Source organism: Labeo rohita, chromosome 24 (genome assembly GCF_022985175.1).
Source record: "Labeo rohita strain BAU-BD-2019 chromosome 24, IGBB_LRoh.1.0, whole genome shotgun sequence".
Taxonomy (NCBI): Eukaryota; Metazoa; Chordata; class Actinopteri; order Cypriniformes; family Cyprinidae; genus Labeo; species Labeo rohita.
The window spans coordinates 2,920,141-2,940,121 of NC_066892.1; the positions used below are offsets into that span (position 1 = coordinate 2,920,141).

The 19,981-nt window shown below is 32.4% G+C and overlaps 1 protein-coding gene across 2 annotated transcripts in view; it reads right to left on the reverse strand.

Annotated features, from left to right (window-relative positions):
* The window catches only part of LOC127155448 (ankyrin repeat and fibronectin type-III domain-containing protein 1), a 94,106-nt gene extending 76,359 nt beyond the window's left edge, over window positions 1-17,747 (reverse strand). Inside the window, exons 1-3 of one of the 2 annotated variants that reach the window (XM_051097642.1) lie at window positions 17,537-17,747; window positions 11,761-11,825; window positions 2,396-2,574 (exon numbers count right to left, since the gene is read on the reverse strand). In XM_051097642.1, the coding sequence (XP_050953599.1) occupies window positions 2,396-2,574; window positions 11,761-11,810 (229 nt within the window). In that variant the 5' untranslated portion in view covers window positions 11,811-11,825; window positions 17,537-17,747. Of the gene's footprint in view, window positions 1-2,395; window positions 2,575-5,873; window positions 6,527-11,760; window positions 11,826-17,536 lie in introns of those variants that run through there. The other variant, XM_051097641.1, reaches the window with a different exon arrangement.
* Between the last annotated feature and the right edge of the window lie 2,234 nt (window positions 17,748-19,981).

Below are 19,981 nucleotides of genomic sequence, written 5' to 3' on the forward strand. Positions count from 1 at the left end.
CTCAGATGAGGACATTAGGGAGCTGTCAGGCCGCTGGAACAGAGTTATTCGTGTTTATTAGACTTGAGTCAGTCAAATCTGGGTCAGAGTTTCTACCCGATATTATGGCCCTCATTTGGCATGATCCCAGCATAATGAGCACGTCAAACACGCTGAGGGAGACGGCTGGGATTCGGTGTGTGTGCTGAAACGGCACCACGCTCCGCTGTTGGCGATGACAGTTGCTAAGCAACTAGAATGGGGAGGAAGCCAAAGACTTTAGGTTTAACATTTGAGAGACAGTGAAAAAATCCTTCACAGAAGCTTTACACAAGAGCAGCTCAGCTGTGAGAATCGAGGAGAAAAGCGTGAGAAAGAGAGAGAGCGAGAGAGGGGGGATTTGGGCGAGCGGTGCAGGCTGAAGTAAATATGGAGTACGCAGACGGCGAACCCGCTAAACAATCGCACATGGTGTAAAGCTCACACACGTTGTGAATGGAATGTGCCGCGTGGAAGCTTCACGTTCCAGACGTCGTCCATTCACAACTACACTGCCAGTTCTATCAATTCTCTCTCTTTCTCGCTCGCTCACTCATGTTTTTTAATCACATTTATTATTTTTGCTCAATAGAGCGACTGAAGAGCATCTTGTGCATTCAAACGCTGAAAGCCAGAAGAATTTCACAAAGCATGCTGCATTGTAAAAAGTCAATAGAAAGAAATTATATATTTTGCATGATTAAAATAAAGCCTATTTTTGGACCGATAAGAGCTTGCATTGATAACTGAAATAAAATAGTGCTGTTTAAAAGATTAATCCCGAATAATCGCATCCAAAATAAAAGTTTTTGTTTATATAATATATGTGTGTGTACTGTGTATATTTATTATCCATATATATTTAAAGACACATACATACAGTATATATTTAGAAAATTGTATTATATACGTGTGTGTACTGTGTGTATTTATTAAGTGTATATATATATATATATATATATATAAAGAAAATACATACAGTAAATATTTTGAAAATATTTACATGGATATATTTATATTCATACAATTTATATTATATATAAATATATTAAATATATAAACATAACACATTTTTCTTAAATATATACATGTGTGTGTGTGTGTATTATATGTACATAAATATACACAGTACGCACACATGTATTACGTACACAAAAACTTTTATTTTGGATGCAATAAAATTATAAAATAAAATGATTTATATTTATTTAAATTAAAAAACAAATTCTACTAAAAAATTTTAAATGTTATTTTGGCAACTGACTGAAATAAATAAGTATAAATTGAAGTAAAATTACTAAAATAGTAATAGAAAACACATAAAAGGTAAATACAAATATTAAAAAACAAATGAAAATCGCATTCAAAGTAAAGTTTTTTTATATAATATATGTGTGTATACTGTGTATATTTATTAAGTATATATATAAACATACAGCATATATTTTGAAAATATTTACATATTTACATAACTATTTTTCTTAATCATATAAATGCATGTGTGTGGATTTATGTATACATAATAAATATACACAATACACACACATGTATAACATACACAAAAACATTTATTTTGGATGCGATTAATTGCAATTAATCATTGTCCAGCACTAAAATAAAATTATTTATATTTATTAAAATTATTAAATAAAAATTCTAATTAAAAAAAATGTAATTATTATTTTAGCAACTGACTGAAATGAGTAAGTACAAGTTGAAGTAAAATTACTAAAACTGAAATAGAAAACACATGAAAGGTAAATATAAATATTTAAAAAATTATACAAACTACAAATGCAAATAACAAAATTATTACAAATATGAAAACTGAAAATATATAAATAAAAGTTACTTCCAAAGAAAAACCTAAATAAAAAGTAAAGAAATAAACATGAAACCAATTCTAAAGTTTCTGCAATTTTACTACCTTTAATTTATGTATATTTAATTAAAACAAAAATACATTACAGTAATTGAGAGAATAAAGATAATAATTAGAATAATTTTACAGAATTTTATAATACAGAAGAATTATTTTATAATATAAAAAACCACACACAAAAAAAAACTACTGGGCAAACAGTTTTGAGGGAAATTAAAATATTGGGGAAAAAAAAAAGAAATTATAATTTTATTTGTGGAAAATAAATAAATAATATATAAATAATTTCCATATGAGTGAAATGTGAACATGTTTTAATGAGATTCACCCAAGAACAAGAGCTTTGTTCTTTTTGTTAGTTTGTTTTTGTTTTTGGTTGCCACTTCACTTTTTATCTAGTTCACATCAAAATCACAAAAATGGAAGTTCAATAAAATATATTTTGCTATATTATCACTGTGCATAAACACAAATAAACAAACACAGACGCAGTACCTGCGGGAGGCAGCGTACACGCTTCAAGACCACCAGGACTGGAGGGAACACGCGGACGCTGTTGACGTTCACAAATGTTCTCCGACTGCTGCACGCGGACGGCGGCAGGGGACTGAGGGATGCTGGGTAATGTTCTGGATTTGGCCAAGAGAGGCCTTTGTAGCCGTCTCTCCAAAGACCTGGAACACAAACAATCAGAAGCAATAACGGATCAATAATCAATCACTGTCCCATTCACTAAAATGCATGCATTACTGAAATAAACTCAATAATAAAAATAAAATGATCAACTGCATAATGTTTTGCACTGTATGCATGTGTGTGGTTATGTATTTTTGAGATTCTATTAATGCATTTGTTATTTATCTATTTATTTATATTACATAACTATACTTGATGCATGAAATAAAGTAGTTTCAATGCATCTCAAAGCAACTGAAACATTTTGTCTTAATCACTATGTAAAGTTTGCATGCATTACATGAACATATTTGGATCTGTCTGTAGGGTTACAGTAATATTAAAAACATTAATTTTCAAGCGTGCAAGATGGAGTGTAACAGCATGTGGAGATTTGGCTGCGCTCGTGTGTGAATGTCTGGCAACGGCGGAGCAGCGAATTCCAAACTGCATGAGGAAATTCTACAGCAGAATGTGACGGCGTCTGTCTGTGATCCGAACAGGCGTCGAGTTATGCAACGCGATTACCATCCAAAACACTGGAGTAAATCAAAGCTACAGCGCAAACAGAAGATGTTCTGCATTTTATAAAGTCCAGATACACTAATCTCACTACAAAACATCCCAAAAACTACTGAAACGATGGAAAGTCACAGTGCAGATGTGAACAGCAGCTGCAGAGCGTTTGATTGAGGTCTGCGGCAGTAAATATACTATTGATCAAATATTAAACACTGCATATGGTTTTCCCATCATTAGTCAAGCTCAGTTAAACTATTCATCTAATAAACGCACTAGCGATGCAAAACTGACGAATGTTGCCATTTATGACATTAAAAGATTACATTATAAAGACCATGTTGTGGACTTCAATTAAATTTGAAGTAATAAAGAAAATGTGATTTAACTAATATTCACTAATAAAAGCAGAAAAGTGACCATTTCTTTTTAATACGTTCCTGATCTTATTAGTGTCTGTTATTCTAAATTAAAAAAGAAAAAAACGAACGCCTGTCTTCGTAGTCTTTAATCAAAATTACTTGTTCTGCCTCTGAAACAGTTTCCCTCTTTGGTTGCCATCAATGTTTTACCAACTTCTCCACCTGCCTCCACCTGCCATGTTTTCATGATCCTATTAAATCAGTGGAGAAAATCAAATCCTGACCTACATTTTTCACTTGTTATATGTTCTTACAGAGCACAGACTTTAAAATGCCAAAACTGGCACATTTGTAATTGTTAAATAAAACTTAAAGCTAAAAATCATTTTCATTAATTGAAATAAAGCTGAAATGAAATAAAAAACTAATATTAGATGAAAAATGTAAACTTAAAAAACTTGAACATTTTGAAATATTGCCTTGAATTTTAGATACAAAGCCTTATTGCTGTAATGCAAGAACAAAAAAACATTATTGTAATGTGAAAAATTACATATTTAAACTGTACAGTATTTAATATGGTAGTATTTTAATTTTTCAATTAAAGAAAAAAACAAACTTAAAACAAAAACTGACATTTTTCAGTTGAAGCTGACGTGCTGAAATCACTAGAAGTAAAGTTTAAATAAGTATGAATTAAATGAATTAATTAAACAATGAAACAATAAATAATAATGACAAAAGCACAAAACAAAATTACTAAAATTGAAACTAAACTAAACTACAATAAAATAAAAAACTAATTCAAAATAACTGTAAATACTATGTAGTGTATAAATAAAACTAATATGAAAATTTCCAGGCACATATATGCTTTATTCTATTAAAACATATATTAATACAGAAATAGAAATTTTAAAATAATTAAGAACAGCAAAGCATAAAACAAAATTACTAAAATTTAAACTAAAATGTAAAAAACTCATTCAAAATAACTTTAAATACTATAAGTGTATAAATAAAACTAATATAACACTGAGAATTGACTGAAAATTTCCACCCCATATATGCTTTATTCTATTAAAACAAAGATTATTGTGCTAAAAAAAAAAAATACAAATACAAATATTAGATGAAAAATGTAAACTTAAAACTTGAATATTGCCTTGATTTTAAGATACAAAGCCTTATTGCTGTGATGTAAAAAAAAAAAAAAAAAAAAACTTTATTGTAATGTGAAAATGGCATATTATTTAAATTGTACAGCATTTAATATGGTAGTATTTTGTTTTTAATCAAAGAAAAAAAATAATACAAAAATATTAAAAAGTTGAAGCTGAAGTGCTGAAATAACTAAAACTAAAGTTTAAATAAGTATGAATTTTGAAAACAGTTATTAATAAAGACAAAAGCACAAAACAAAATTACTAAAATTTAAACTAAAATTAAAAAATAAATAAATAAAATAAACGCTAATTCAAAATAATTGTAAACACTATAATAGTATAAAAATAAAACTAATATAACACTGAGAATTGGCTGCCAATATCCAGAAACATACAGTATATGCTTTTAGTCTATTAAAAAAAAGAATACATAAAAAAAAAATTTTCTATTGTGCTAGAAGTAAATAAATAAATATAAACATACATAAATAAATGCATTCCTATTCTGCTAAAAATAAACAAAAAATAGATACATAAATAAAAATCTGTTTCAGATCAGATCTCAACAATGTCTCATTTTGTGCTCAAATTTGCCAAGACAGGAAAACCTGCGACCAAAAATAAAAGATCTCAACATGAACTCATCAGAAATGATCTGAACCGCTCCACAGTCATTCACATTTACAGCTCTACATTCTTACTGTCCCGTTTCCCTTGTGTCTGTTTATTTCTCCATGTGAATTTTAAAAGAAAACCAGACACTCAAATGCAACACAAATACCTGAGCAACAAAGACAAAGACACTAAACTGCACTCACAGATTTGACATATGAGCATTTACACCTTTTCAAAGGTTGATGACTAAAACATTCAGATGAGTCAGTTCGATCCCTGCCAATCACGGTTCCCCGTCTGTTCCCTCCTTTTAAATCCTCTCCTTTCATTGGCTGCTCATTTCTGTCATCCCGCCCTGCTCTGTCCACACACTGACCAGACGATTTCTGCCCCGACCAGGTGAACTGACCGCACTCTAACCCTCCAAGACACACACTACACACATCAAGCTCTGTTATGAGCCAAAATAAGAGAAATAAAATCTCAGATGTCAGAATTCAGATTTGATTATCCACTGATCAAAATGCACGAAATATGTCAGCATTATTAGAGTGTTAATCAAACATACCAGCCGTTTTCAAAATAAAAGTCTGAAATCTCAAGCAGGACACACATGCACAAATGTTTTTGGAGTACCTGGCCTCGGCTACCGTGCAGCAGTAACTGCCACTGCGACGACCGTCCCTCCGAGCCATGAGCTCATCCCTGGAACGCCGACGGTTAAAGTAATCCGTAAGTTTCCCGAAACTTGCCATTCTTTCCCTCGTTCTGCTGTTATTCCACGAGCGGCTGTGTCATGTTCCTTCACTCACATCCCCACAGAAACACCAGTGAACGCAGAGCAGCTGCAGTCGTGCGTCCGCCGCTCGCTCGCACGCTGAAAATAGCCACGCTTATAAACTTCCCTCAGTGGCAGCCTGCCGCGAGAGAGACGCAACGAGACGGACGCGTGCGAGTTTAGTGTGTCTCTCAGCATTCTCCCTCCGGAGCATCATCAGTGCTGCGGCAACATCATCAGCATCCTGCATCTCTCCCTCTCACTCAGCCTCCCTCTCTCTCTCTCTCCCTCTCTCTTTCTCATAAATGCGTGCCAAACGCTCTGAAAGAATTAATATGATCTAGAGCAGAGGAGGGGAAAAAAATGAATGAGTGAAGATAAAAAAGGAATCGGAGAAAGAAGGCGACACTGCCTAGAACGGCTGATTTTAGCCAACTGTTCTGCATTCTGAACAACGCGTCTCTATTTGGGTGCATGTGTGTGTGTTTGTGTGAATCCTGCTTTGATAAAGACGACAGCCTGGGCTGCACTTCAGAGAGTGGAGTTCATAAAATCAATACAGGCTGGGGACGGGAGAGCATCGCTTGTCTTTTCGTGCTCCAGTTCATCCATTAAATTCCTTTTTTCTTCAACTTCTTGGCTGGATATTGAAACTGAATTGAAACAATATAAAAAGGTAAAAGATTGCATCATCAGCTGGCCCATTTTTGCCTGCTGCAAGCAAAATCGTGTGCATATATATTGCACATTCATGGCAGATTTACAGGGCTGTGCCGTCGCTCTCATTTTGAGAATGAATTGCGTTCTAGCATGCAACTTTGTCCAGCATATTTTTCTCCCTGCAGCATCTCGCTTTTGCTGCCGTCTGCGATTTTGCTCCCCTACTAGAAGCTGAAGAAGGTGGGGATAGATGTAACAGAATGTACAATGCAGGTTATGTTAATCAAAGGAGCGAATTCAGACTATGCAATCAGTGCAATCAAACACCAAAGCAAAGACCAATCATCAGGTCTGCTGGATTTCATTGCATTTTTTAAGAGTGTCATTTAAATGTGCTTCGTTTTCAATGCAAAAACATTAAAATTCTGTCATTATTCATTCACAAAAATATTTATTTTTCACAAAACAGCAAGAATTGCTGTTCTTTAGAACACAAAAATATGAAGCTGCATGACTGTTTTCAACATCAGAAATGTTCTTAGCAGCAAATCAGCATATTAGAATGATTTCTGACTGGAGTAATGATGTTAAAAATTCAGCTTTGATCACAAAAATAAATTACATTTTACCATATATTCATATAAAAACAGCTATTTTAAATTGCAATATTTTTTCACAATATTACAGTTTTTACTGTGTTTTTAAACAAATAAATACTGTTTTTGAACAGTAAGATTTGTGAAGTCTCTTCTGCTCACCAAGACTGCATTTATTTAATCCAAAGTACAGCAATATTTCACAATATTACTGCTTTTGCTATATTTTGGATCAAATAAATGCAAGCTTGGTGAGCAGAAGAGACTTTTTTAAAAAACATTAAAAATCTTACTGTTCAAAAACTTTTGACTGGTAGTGTAGTTTCCATTATATGAATCTGTAAACTAGGATATTTTTGAATGTTCTGCATTAAAACCATCAGGCTTTTCAGTGTTCGCGAGCGCACAAAATAGCAATGTGTGAACATTATAGACAAGGGCTCTGAGCATGTGTCATCTAGTGTTGAAAAAAACCCATGCTGGTAATAACAATGGAGATGATGATGGTGATATCCGCTGCCTTTAAAAGAAGCATCAAAAATAGCATGTATGTGTCATGACCTGACTGCAGCGATCAATACAGCTTCAGATCACAGCTGTGATCATATTTTACGTGTTAGTGTGCTAACCTGACACTCTCATAACAAACAACCAGCCCTGTGCAAAATGAAAATGATATTTCATATGATACTATGCTTGTTTGAGCATCACGACCAGCACAGTACAGCAACACTGACTCAACCAATGGCATGAATTTGGGGAGGGACTATTTGATTGGCCGACCAATCAGAGAAGTGCGGAATTTTCTGGAAACTTTCCACAAATTTTAGAATTCTATTTGGAGTCACTGCAACTTCAAAAAAAAAACATCACTGGTTGTTCAAATTAAGCACTGGAGTGTTATTTCAAATTAATATGTGGAATATTAACAAAAAAAATAAATAAATATCAGATCTCACATGAAAAGTTGAATTTAAAGAATTGCAACTTTAAAAAAAAAAAATGATTATATGCCCTTTTTATTCCAATCTTGTCCGTACAAGACAACTTCACTCTTAGATAAATGAACGATAAGTCAAGAAAACCATGTCAAAAGTCAACAAAAGATTTTCTATTATTTCATTGCACTTGAAAAAGTCGACTACAATTGTGAGTATTCTAGGTACTGCATGTTTTGGAAAAGTAGCACATATTCTCTGCATATGGCAAATGTGCAAACTGAGCACAACATAAATACTGCAAAAACAGTAATAACACTATCGTATTTTGCCGTTCCAAAGATTGATAGACACAGATGAAGGAGGAACATTGCCCTCTAGTGTCTTCTGCTCTCTTTCTCACACACATTGGGCGATCGAGTATGTTGTTTTTAAATCATAGATTATTGATGCTGGTGGTTTTTGCGGCTGAGGACTGAGGACTGCTCATGTACACACTTCTAGAGGATCTAAAACCAACACAGACGAGACGTCAGTGTGGATTTAATAGAGCAAACGGCCCTGAAACATCTCCAGCAAAATCGCTGTGACACAGCATGCTTGAGACTGTACGTCTCTGTAATTCTCTGTATTATATCACCAATTGTATCGGAGTAATACTAACTAGTTCCTCAGGATTAAAGAAGTAGTTCACCAAAAAATTTAAATTTGCTGAAAATTTCCTCACCCTCAGGCCATCCAAGATGTAGATGAGTTGGTTTCACCAACAGAACAGATTTGGAGAAATGCAACATTCCATCACTTCCTATGCAGTGAATGGGTGCCGTCAGAATGAGAGTCCAAACAGCTCATAAAAACATCACAATAATCCACAAGTAATCCACACCACTCCAATCTATGTGCAGCAAAAGCTACTAGTTTGCAAGAAACAAATCCATCATTAAGATGTTTTAACTATAACCCATTGTTTCTGACTCAAATATTCAAGTCTGTAATCCATAATAAAGCTTCCTTGTTGTCCTTTCAGATCAAAACCTACTCACATATTTGTTTAAAACTGTTTTGGCTTGTAAACAGTGTTGATCTGTGTATATTTCTCTCTTGATTCAGACAAGATGGTTTTTTCACTGGAGAAAGCAACAGTGTGGCTAGAGGACTAGAGGATATTAGTTGAAACTAGATAAGTGAAGTTCATAGACAAAGTTTGAAGCTGAGTTGAGAAAGCCATTCATAGTTTAACCATGTTGCTAGCATGCTTTAGCATGAATTAGCATGTTGCTTGCGTGATTTAACATAAATTAGCATGTCACCAGCGTGATTTAACATGTTCCTGCCATGGTTAGTAAGTTAGCAGCATGTATCTAGCATGATTAGAATGTTACTAGCATGTTGTTACCATGTTTCTACCATGATTAAAATGTCACTAACATGTTGCTAGCATGTTTCTACCACGATTAACATGTTACTAGCATGTTGCTAACATGTTTTAACATGATTAGCATGTTACTAGCATGATTCTAGCATGATTAGTATGTTGTTAGCATGTTTCTAACATGATTAACAAGTTACCAGCATGTTGCTAGCATGATTCTATCATGAGTAGCGTGTTGTTAGCATGTTTTAACATTATTAGCATGTTACTAGCATGTTGTTAACATGATTAACATGTTGCTAGCATAATTCTAACATGTTTCTAGCATGATTAGCATGATGCCAGCCTGTTTCTAACATGATTCGCATGTTGCTTGCATCATTATCAAGTTACTGACATATTTCTAACATGACTTTAGCATGATTACCATGTTACTGGCATGTTGCTAGCCTGTTTCTAGCATGATTAGCAAGTTACTAGCATGTTGCTAACACGATTAGCATGTTACTAACATGTTGCTAACATGATTGTAGCATTATTAACATGTTTCAAGGATGATTACCATGTTGCCAGCATGATTCTAACATGATTAGCAAGTTACTAGCATGTTACTAGCATGATTCTAGTATGATTAGCATGTTTCTAACATGATTAGCATGTTAACAAACATGTTTCCAACATGATTAGCTAGTTATTTACATTTTGCTAGCATGATTAGCATGTTTCTAGCATTATCAAGTTATTAGCATGTTTAATCAGCTGTTTGGATTCTCATTCTGACGGCACCCATTCACTGCAGAGGATCCATTGCTGAGCATATGACATAATGCTACAAATCTTTTCTGATGAAAAAACAAACTCATGCACATCTTAGAAGGCCCAGGAGTAAGTACATTTTCAATAAATTTTCATTTTCAGCTAAACTATTCTTTTAGATTGTACTGAACACCTACACTGAATGTACATATGGGCTACAGTGGGCGGGATGATGATGAATGAGTGGTAGGAGGAGCTACAGCCAATATTGTCACCTTTAACCAGCTTCAGCTCACGAAACGCAGTGCCTCATCGTGTGACGCGTTTCCCTTTATAGACATGATGGGTTTAAAATCAAACACTAATGAGATGACACTCAGTCTGGGACCGTGATGCCCTCAGGAAGTGCGTGCATCATTTCAGCAAAGTGACATTAGCAATTCCTGTTGAACAGAATCATTTTCACCACTGCTCATCGATTTGAGTTTCAGTAAAGGGCTTGAAAATGTACGTAAATTAGAGAAAATTAAATTAAAAGGTAGCCTGTTTTTTAGGAATGCACAGTATATTTTAGCAGATACCGATGATGATTAATCAACATAGTGAGAGATATTATACTGTACGCTCCTGTTTTACACCAAATTCAATTAGAAGAAGCATGCATCAAAAGAAAAAACATTTAAAACGTTACAAAAGATTTCTATTATTTCAAATTAATGTTCTTTTATACATTCTATTCATCAAAGAATCCTGAAAAAATGTATCACCGTATCCACTAAAATTAGAGACTTTAATTAGAAAAGTTTCTTGAGCTACAAATCAGCATTCTGAAAGATCATGTGACACTGAAGTAATGATGCCGAAAATTCAGCTTTGAGCAAAGGAATAAATTACATCTTACAATATATTCACACAGAAAACAGCTACTTTATATCTGAGTAATATTTCATATTTTTACTGCTTTTATTGTATTTTTAATTAAATAAATGCAGCCTTGGAGAGACTTTTTTAAAAGCATAAAAAATTACTTTTGAATAGTATAAATAGCATGGAGTTGTGAACAACTCATATGGATTACTAGCACTAGAAGAAGAAGTGACTGATGGTTGATATGTAATACTGACCAACACTATTTTAATGAAGATGTCACTTAAATTCAACTGATATTTCTACACAATATTTATTCGAAATTCACCAAAATATCTAAAAGCAAACTGGAGAATTTTAAAACCGACAGATGGGATAGTTAAAATTCGTTTTAATCAGTCAATGCTGATAATCACAACATCGCCAAACGCTGGCTGATTTATAGACGTCTGAATAGTCGACTAAAAGCACAGTACATCAAGGTCTGTCTTTAGGGCTTTTAAACATGATGAATATTGATGTGTGTGTTAATGAAATGCAAAACGTGAAGACTTACTCCATCAGCGTGTCCGTACTGAATACATCAGCATAACATCCTGCGAACATCACGCCAGACACATCCTGAGAGAAACACAGACACACACGGTTAGATTTCAGCTTCTTTTTATGTACACACGCAGGAAAACAGGAAATAAACACAACTAGAGTTGTTCCTCTTCACCCTTAAATGTTGTTTGTAACCAGTTTGTTTTTCCAATCTTCGCCTGAAAAAACACAGCTCTGCTGATAATCAGGAACACTTTTGATTATATATAACTGTGACTTTTCACACTCAAGTAATTCCAAACCCATAATTAGCAACATACTGTCAATACTGACTCTCACAGTTCTATACAGATGCAATGTGCATCTTCATCAAAAGTCGCAATTATGTTTTTTATTGTGAATAAACAGAATTGAAAGATATGACTAAGAATTTTAAAATATAAACTCAGAACTGCAAGCAAAAAGTCTAAAAAAAATAGTTAGATGTAATCTCGGAATTTCAAGAAAAAAATAAAAATTGTGAGATAAAGTTGCAATTACCTTTTTTTATTCCAAAGAAACGACTGTTAGATGTAAACTATGAATTCAGAGAAAAAAAAAGAACTGTGAGATAAAAACTTGTTGTGAGTTGTGAGACATACATGCAGAATTGAGAGATATAAAGCTAAAGCTCAAAGACAAAAAAAAACAAAAAACAATTTTGAGATAAAAAAAAAGTCATATAAACTCCAAATTCTTAGAAAAAAAGAACTGTGAGATAAAAAAAATTAAATTACCTTTTTTTTGTTATTGAGGAAAAGAATTCAGAGAACAAATTCAAACTTGCAGGATAAAAACTTTGAGACATAAATGCAAAATTGTGAGACATAAACTCAGAATTGAAAGATTCTTGCAATTTTTAAAAATAAAAGTCACAATTAGGTTTTTTTATTTTGAATAAACAGAATTGAGAGATATAACCTAAGAATTCTGAGATATAAACTCAGAATTACAAGCAAAAAATTACTGTAAAATAAAAAAAGTTGCAATTACCCTTTTTAATGCAAAGAAACAACTGCAAGATGTAAACTATGAATTCAGAGTAAATAAAATTAATTGTGTGATGAAAACTCTGAATTGTGAGATCTAAATTCAGAATTGCAAGATATAAAAGCAAAACTGTGAGATATGAATGCAGATTTGAGAGATATAAATGCTGAATTGAGATATTTAAACTTGTAATTCATTGTAAAAAAAAAAAAAGGTCAGAACTGTGGGATAAGTTTTTCAAGTTGTTGATAAGTTTTTCATGTTGTTTCATGTTTTTCATTGTGAATAAACAGAATTGCACGATATAATCTAAGAATTCTGAGATGTAAATTTAGAATTGCAAGAAAAAAAGTCAGAATTGTGAGATAAAAAGTCACAATAATCTTTTTTATTGCAAAGAAACAACTATAAAATGTAAACTATGAATTCAGAGTAAAAAAAAAAATCTAAATTGTTAGATAAAACCTCAGAATTACGGGATATAAAGAGAGAGAAAAAAATCCGCAATGACTTTCTTATTGTAAAAAAATATATATATCATGAGATAAACTCAGAATTCAGAGAAAAAAGTCAGAACTGTAAGAATTTTAAGATGTAAACTCACAATTTTGAGAAAAAAGTCAGAACTGCCAGAAAGTCAAAAAAGTTCTAGATTTAAAATTGCAAAGTGTAAACTCAGAACTGTGAGAAAGTCAGAATTCTAAATGTATGTCTCACAATTCTAAAAAAAAACAAAAAATTATGAGATATAAACTCAAAAGTGTAAGAAAAAAGTTTGATTTGTGAGATTAAAAAGTCGCAATTACCTTTTTTATTTTTTTTATTCCATGGTGGAAACAGGCTTCAATAGGAAACAGCTTTGTACTATCATGCATGCTTTTCTTATAGGAAATCTTACATCCTGGATGTTGCATCGTTGTGTGTGTGTGTTTAACGCACTGTAAGTCCTACAGAAGCAGAAAGCCTTCGTATTCCAGCGTCTCTACAAGTTCAAACAGACTCGCGGCTTGACATGTACAGATGCTCCTGGCATGACGGAAACTTCATCATCATATGCTTTACAAATCTCTCAATCAAACCATCACCGGCATTAACCTTCCGCTGATATTTTCTGGATAATGTAATTCCTGTGAGTCACCCACCTGACAACTCATCACAACCTCCCTCAACGTTCACCTTCCCCGCACCTCTGACTCACTTCTCTGAATGTCAGTGGGAAATAAAAGAGTCCACTTCACCATCCATGTAATGATTCACAAGCTGAACGCTGAACAGAATGAATGGAGGAAATGACACACATCATAGCAGCTCATTTCCTGTGGAACTGGACAAATGTATCTCAATCCAAAAGTCTCCCACTCACAAACACACACGCTTTGAGATCCATCTGTTAAACTCACAAGCAACAATAGCGGCCCCTTTCCTTTAGCCACTATGGGCATATAATAGTGTGTATGTGTGTGTGTGTAAGCATCCTTTTCCTGACCCTGCTGTATACAGGACACACCTTACCATCAGACTTCCTCACACTCACAACCTGCTATTCCACTCACCCAAACACACACACACTGACAATGTTTACTTTTTATAAATAGGAACATCATAGACTTTTATGATTTTTGACTTCTATGAACAGTTGTTTTTACATGCAGTTCAATGGTGACGCCCGTTTCATTGTCTAGATCTAGTAAGTTAAATACAATATTTTTTGTTCTGTGTTACAATGCAATAAATACAACAAAGATGTGAAAAAAGCAGTGCACTGCCAAAGAAAAAAAAATGTCTTCAATACAATGAACATGTTTTCTGTTTCTGAGCTAAAAATCATTTTGATATGTTGCATATGGTTTAAAATTAAGCTGTCTAGGTTTTAACTGACAATAAATGCTGGCATAAAGACTTAAAAGACTTAAAAATTAAATAAGCACTGAAAAGCAATTTTGTTTTAAATTAAACACATTTGGTAAAACTCTTTTCCAGCAAATTAAGTTCAGTGCTTGATGTCGTCAACATATAGAAAGCCGTTTTGATATCACGTGACAAGAAAATCACAGAGAGTTCATTAAGTTTTTTTTTTTCTTTTATGAAAAGGCCCTTTTTGTTCAAGTCAAATAAAGTAACAAGAAAATTCATTAATATTTGTGACTGATTTGTATGATATTGGTATAAAAACACTTGCAAAATGTTAGAAAATGTCTAACCTAATAATAATAATAATTAATATTAAATCAATTCAGTCACGTTTCAACATGTAATGAAAATATTACTGGAGTTATTTAATAAAAATATTAACTCTAGTTAAAATAACTCCACTAACTCCAGAAAGCTACACAGTTTACATTTCTTAAAAAGACCAATAAAATAATAACTATTTATAAATTAATTAAAAAAATTAACCGTTTGATAAAAATAAAATGTTTTACATTTTTTTTCTCCATTTTGATTTTATAAATAGTTACTTTTTATTAATATTTTTTAATAATTGCAAACTGTGTAGTAAATATTTTCATTGCATGTTAAAACATGTGACTTAATTGAATTAATATTAATATTATTATACATTAGAATTAATGTATACACACACACACACACAATTTTATTTTATTTTTCTTATTTTTTGATTAGTAATATGCATTGCTAAGAACCTAATTTGGACAACTTTAAAAATGATTTTCTCAATATTTAGATTTTTTTGCCCCTCAGATTCCAGAATTTTAAATATGTATCTCAGCCAAAAATAGCTCTATCCTAACAAACCATAATCAGTGGAAAGCTTATTTATTCATTTGTCAGATTATGCATAAATCTCAGTTTATTTTAAATTAAACACATTTGGTAAAACTCTTATCCACCAAATTAAGTTCAGTGCATGATGTCGTCAACATATAGAAAGCCGTTTTGATATCACGTGACAAGAAAATCACAGAGTTCATTAAGTTTTTTTTTTTCTTTTATAAAAAGGCCCTTTTTGTTCAAGTCAAATGAAGTAACAAGAAAATTAATTAATATTTATGACTGATTTGTATGATATTGGTATAAAAACACTTGCGAAATGTTAGAAAATGTCTAACCTAATAATAATAATAATAATAATAATAATAATTAATATTAATTCAATTCAGTCACGTTTCAACATGCAATGAAAATATTACTGGAGTTATTTAATTTAAATATTAACTCTAGTTAAAATAACTCCACTAACTCCAGAAAGCTACACAGTTTACATTTATTAAAAAGACCAATAAAATAATAACTATTTTTAAATTCTATGTAATAATAAAAATTAATTTAAAAAATGAATCGTTTGATAAAAATAAAATGTTTTACATATTTTCTCCATTTTGATTTTTATTCATTTTTATTCATGTTTAATTTATAAATAGTTACATTTTATTAATATTTTTAATAATTGTAAACTGTGTAGTAAATATTTTCGTTGCATGCTGAAACATGACTGAATTGAATTAATATTATTTAATTTTTGATTAGTAATATGCATTGCTAAGAACTTCATTTGGACAACTTTAAAAACGATTTTCTCAATATTTAGATCTTTTTGCCCCTCAGATTCCAGATTTTCAAATATGTATCTCAGCCAAATATAGCTCTAGCCTAACAAACCATAATCAGTGGAAAGCTTATTTATTCAATTGTCAGATTATGCATAAATCTCAATTTATGCTAAAGACTGGTGTGTATATATATACACTACCTTTCAAAAGTTTGGGGTCAGTACATTTTTATTGTTTCTTTTTTTTTTTTTTTTTTTTTTTTTTTTAAGAAATTAATACTTTTATTCACCAAGGATGTATTAAGTTAATAATTAAAAGTTTATTAAAAGTTAATAATAAATAATTTACATTGTTATAAAATATTTATATTTTGAATAAACACTGTACTTTTTAAACTTGTTATTCATGAAAGAATCCTGAAAAAAAAAAAAAAAATCACAGGTTCCAAAAAATATTTGGCAGCACAACTGTTGATATTATCCAACATTGATCATTCTAATAATAAATCCGCATATTAGAATGATTTCTGAAGGATCATGTGACACTTAAGACTGGAGTAACAGCTGATAAAAATTCAGCTTTTCATCACAGGAATAAATTCTATTTTAAAGTATGTTAAAATAAAAAACATTATTTTGTATTGTAAAAACATTTTGCAATATTACTGTTTTTTTCTATATTTTTAATCAAATAAATGCAGCCTTGATGAGCATAAGAGACTTCTTTAAAGACTATTACAAGTCTTACTGACCCCAAACTTTTGAACGGTAGTGTATATATGTACATGTATATATATGTGTGTGTGTGTGTGTGTGTGTGTGTGTGTGTGTGTGTGTGTGTGTGTGTGTGTGTGTGTGTGTGTACACGTCTCTGGATGTGCCCAGAGGCCACACATATACACATATCTACTGACACACAAACAAATACACATTCTTGTTGACGTAAACACACATCAACCCTTAGAATTGATGAAAAACAATCTCAAACAATCCTCAAAATTATTAAAAAAATAGGTTTCTTCACAAATTAAGTGAATTTGTATTGGTGTGTGTCTGTAAATGTGAACTCAAAGCGACATCTGATCGCCATGACAACCGCTGAACATGAGCGCGCAAAACAAAAACCTGCGCAAAACCAAAACCAAATATACAAACCAAACCCAGCTTCGGTTCGTTAACACAAAACTCACTCTTAAGAACAACAAACACAGTCAGTCAAACGAATGTTTGATAAACACACGCGTACCTTCAGCACAAAGAAGTCGGTGAGTTTCCCAAACTCCAAACGCCTCAGTCAAAGTCCGAAAGTTTTCAGCGTCTCGGTTCTGATTTTCCTCTCATCTCTCTTGAGTCTCCTCTGATTTCATCGATGAAAACATAAACCACCGGTCTCAGCTAGATCGTATTGTCCACTCACTTGTTGTCTGTATCTCTAAACAGTGAACTGCCTACTGAGGCTACATTTTGGGCATCAAATGTTACTAATAATAACCGTTTCCTTTGTGACACAAACCGCTCTTCCGGTAGGGGGCGCGCGGCCGCTCATTCACCCGAGGTGCAGTATGCAGATCTCGTGATGATTTGAGCTTTTTGAGACGTTAGTATACTAAAAAGTGCATTTGTTTAAATATTATTATTTTAAAAAATCTCATATGATATATAATCGAAGACGCGCTGATAAAATCTCTTTAAAATAAGTTAAAATATAGTTTTTCTGACCTGCGCTGAGAAAAGTAACAGGTGTCACGTGACGACGTTATCGCCCTGCGTCTTCATCGTTAAGCTTGTTTTGCAAATATATTATTTTAATTTATTAAAACAAAGAAGATACGTGCCCTGAGTTTATTTTTACTCGTCTGTTAATATAAAATGTTCATTATATTCCGTAATAGCATGCAATGTTTAATACTTTATGTTTTCACTGGAGTTATGCTATCAACAAAAATCGTCGTTCTGAATAATAATATCTTAAACAGACTTTAATTAAACAAAAAATACACCTGAGAAATTATTATTTATTAGTTCGATTGTACCTGACCAATAAGAGTCAACCCTGGTCCATTAAGCCACGCCTACGGCGTGCACCTTTGGTATGTTACCTGTCGTTCCAGCTGCTTATTCTATTTCTGTGAGACTTAAAACTCAAAGGCGTGTGTCTCATTCACGCATCTGTCCAGCGTCTTTCTCCTCCCTCCTAAGAAGAAAATTAGATTTTTGTCATGTCTCGGCTCATTTTAATTAGATGTGACACGTGCAAACGAGTTTCGGTTCATAACAAGAGAAGACGTTCATCCAACATAAGGGAGTGTTTTAATTATGATCATTTCATGACATGTGCTTGAATTATTGACCAATTATTCAGTTAAGGACAGTTATTGAATACTTGAAAAGTAGACTAAACTAGTCAAATTATTTGCAATCGCAACGAAAAAACAAATATAAGACATCTGTCAGATTTTTCAGATATTTATTTCAGATATCAGAACCAAACAGTGTTGGGAAGGTTACTTTGGAAATGTAATAGGTTACAGATTACAAGTTACTTGATTTAAAATGTAATAAGTAGTGTCACTTTTCAATTACTTTATTAAAGTAATGTAACTTATTACTTTTAATTACTTTTCGATTACTTTTCTAAATTTAAATTTTTTTCAACAGTTAATCATTTTGAAACATTTAAACCAGGCAGAGTTAACCTTACAGTAGCGTTCAACACTGATTACTGTCAGACTTTCAAAATCCTTTATCACTTGAATTAAGATTATAATAAGTAAGGGATAACATACATCTTTATTTTGCGATAACAATTGTCTGAATGTACATTATCCCACTTATTACACAGCTGCTTGATAGATTATTAGATGTTTCATGTCAAAATTATTAGACACGAAACACTGATCTGAGTTGAAATATTTGAACGCAAAGCTTCCATGAAGAAATCAGTTGCTAGCAAATGGCAAGTTCAAATTACACATTTTAGGGATACAGTGCAGTCATACCACTTTTCTTACACAACATTTCACCACATAAATAATTAAGTACTTGTTTGTTAGTTATCTTGTAATCCATTACAAAAAAAAAATGGCAGCAGCTGCGTTTGTATGAAACAAAAGAGCAAGTCCACAATACCAGGATGACAGAATTAAGAAATTGTACACATAATATTGAATTAAGCTTTAATATTTTATTAGCTAACAAAACGCAAAGTTTCCACCAAGAAAAATTATCAAGAATATAGCACTGACAATTTTTTTACTTATATTTTTGGGCTTTTTATGCCTTTTATTGTGATAGGACGGTAGAGAGATGACAGGAAAGAGCTGGGAGGAGAGAGGGGAGGAGGATCGGCAAAGGATCTCAAGACAGGAATCGAACTCGGGTCACCGTGAGCGCAGTTGTGCTATATGTCATAACAAGATCATAATATAAATAACATCATAACAAGAAATAGCTATTTGAAATCAAATGTTTGCATAGTTATGACAGAAAACACTAGCATCTAACTATGCCTTGGAAAAAACGATCTTAAAAAATAAAGTTTATGCATAAACCCAAACAGGAAATAAAACAGTTATCAAATAATCATGTGTCCTATTCTGTGTCCTAAACTCCTGAAACATTGGTGTCTCATTTTAGAGCAGCCAATGCAATTTAAAAGAAGTCAATTAAATCTGTAAGTGGGGGTGGGTGT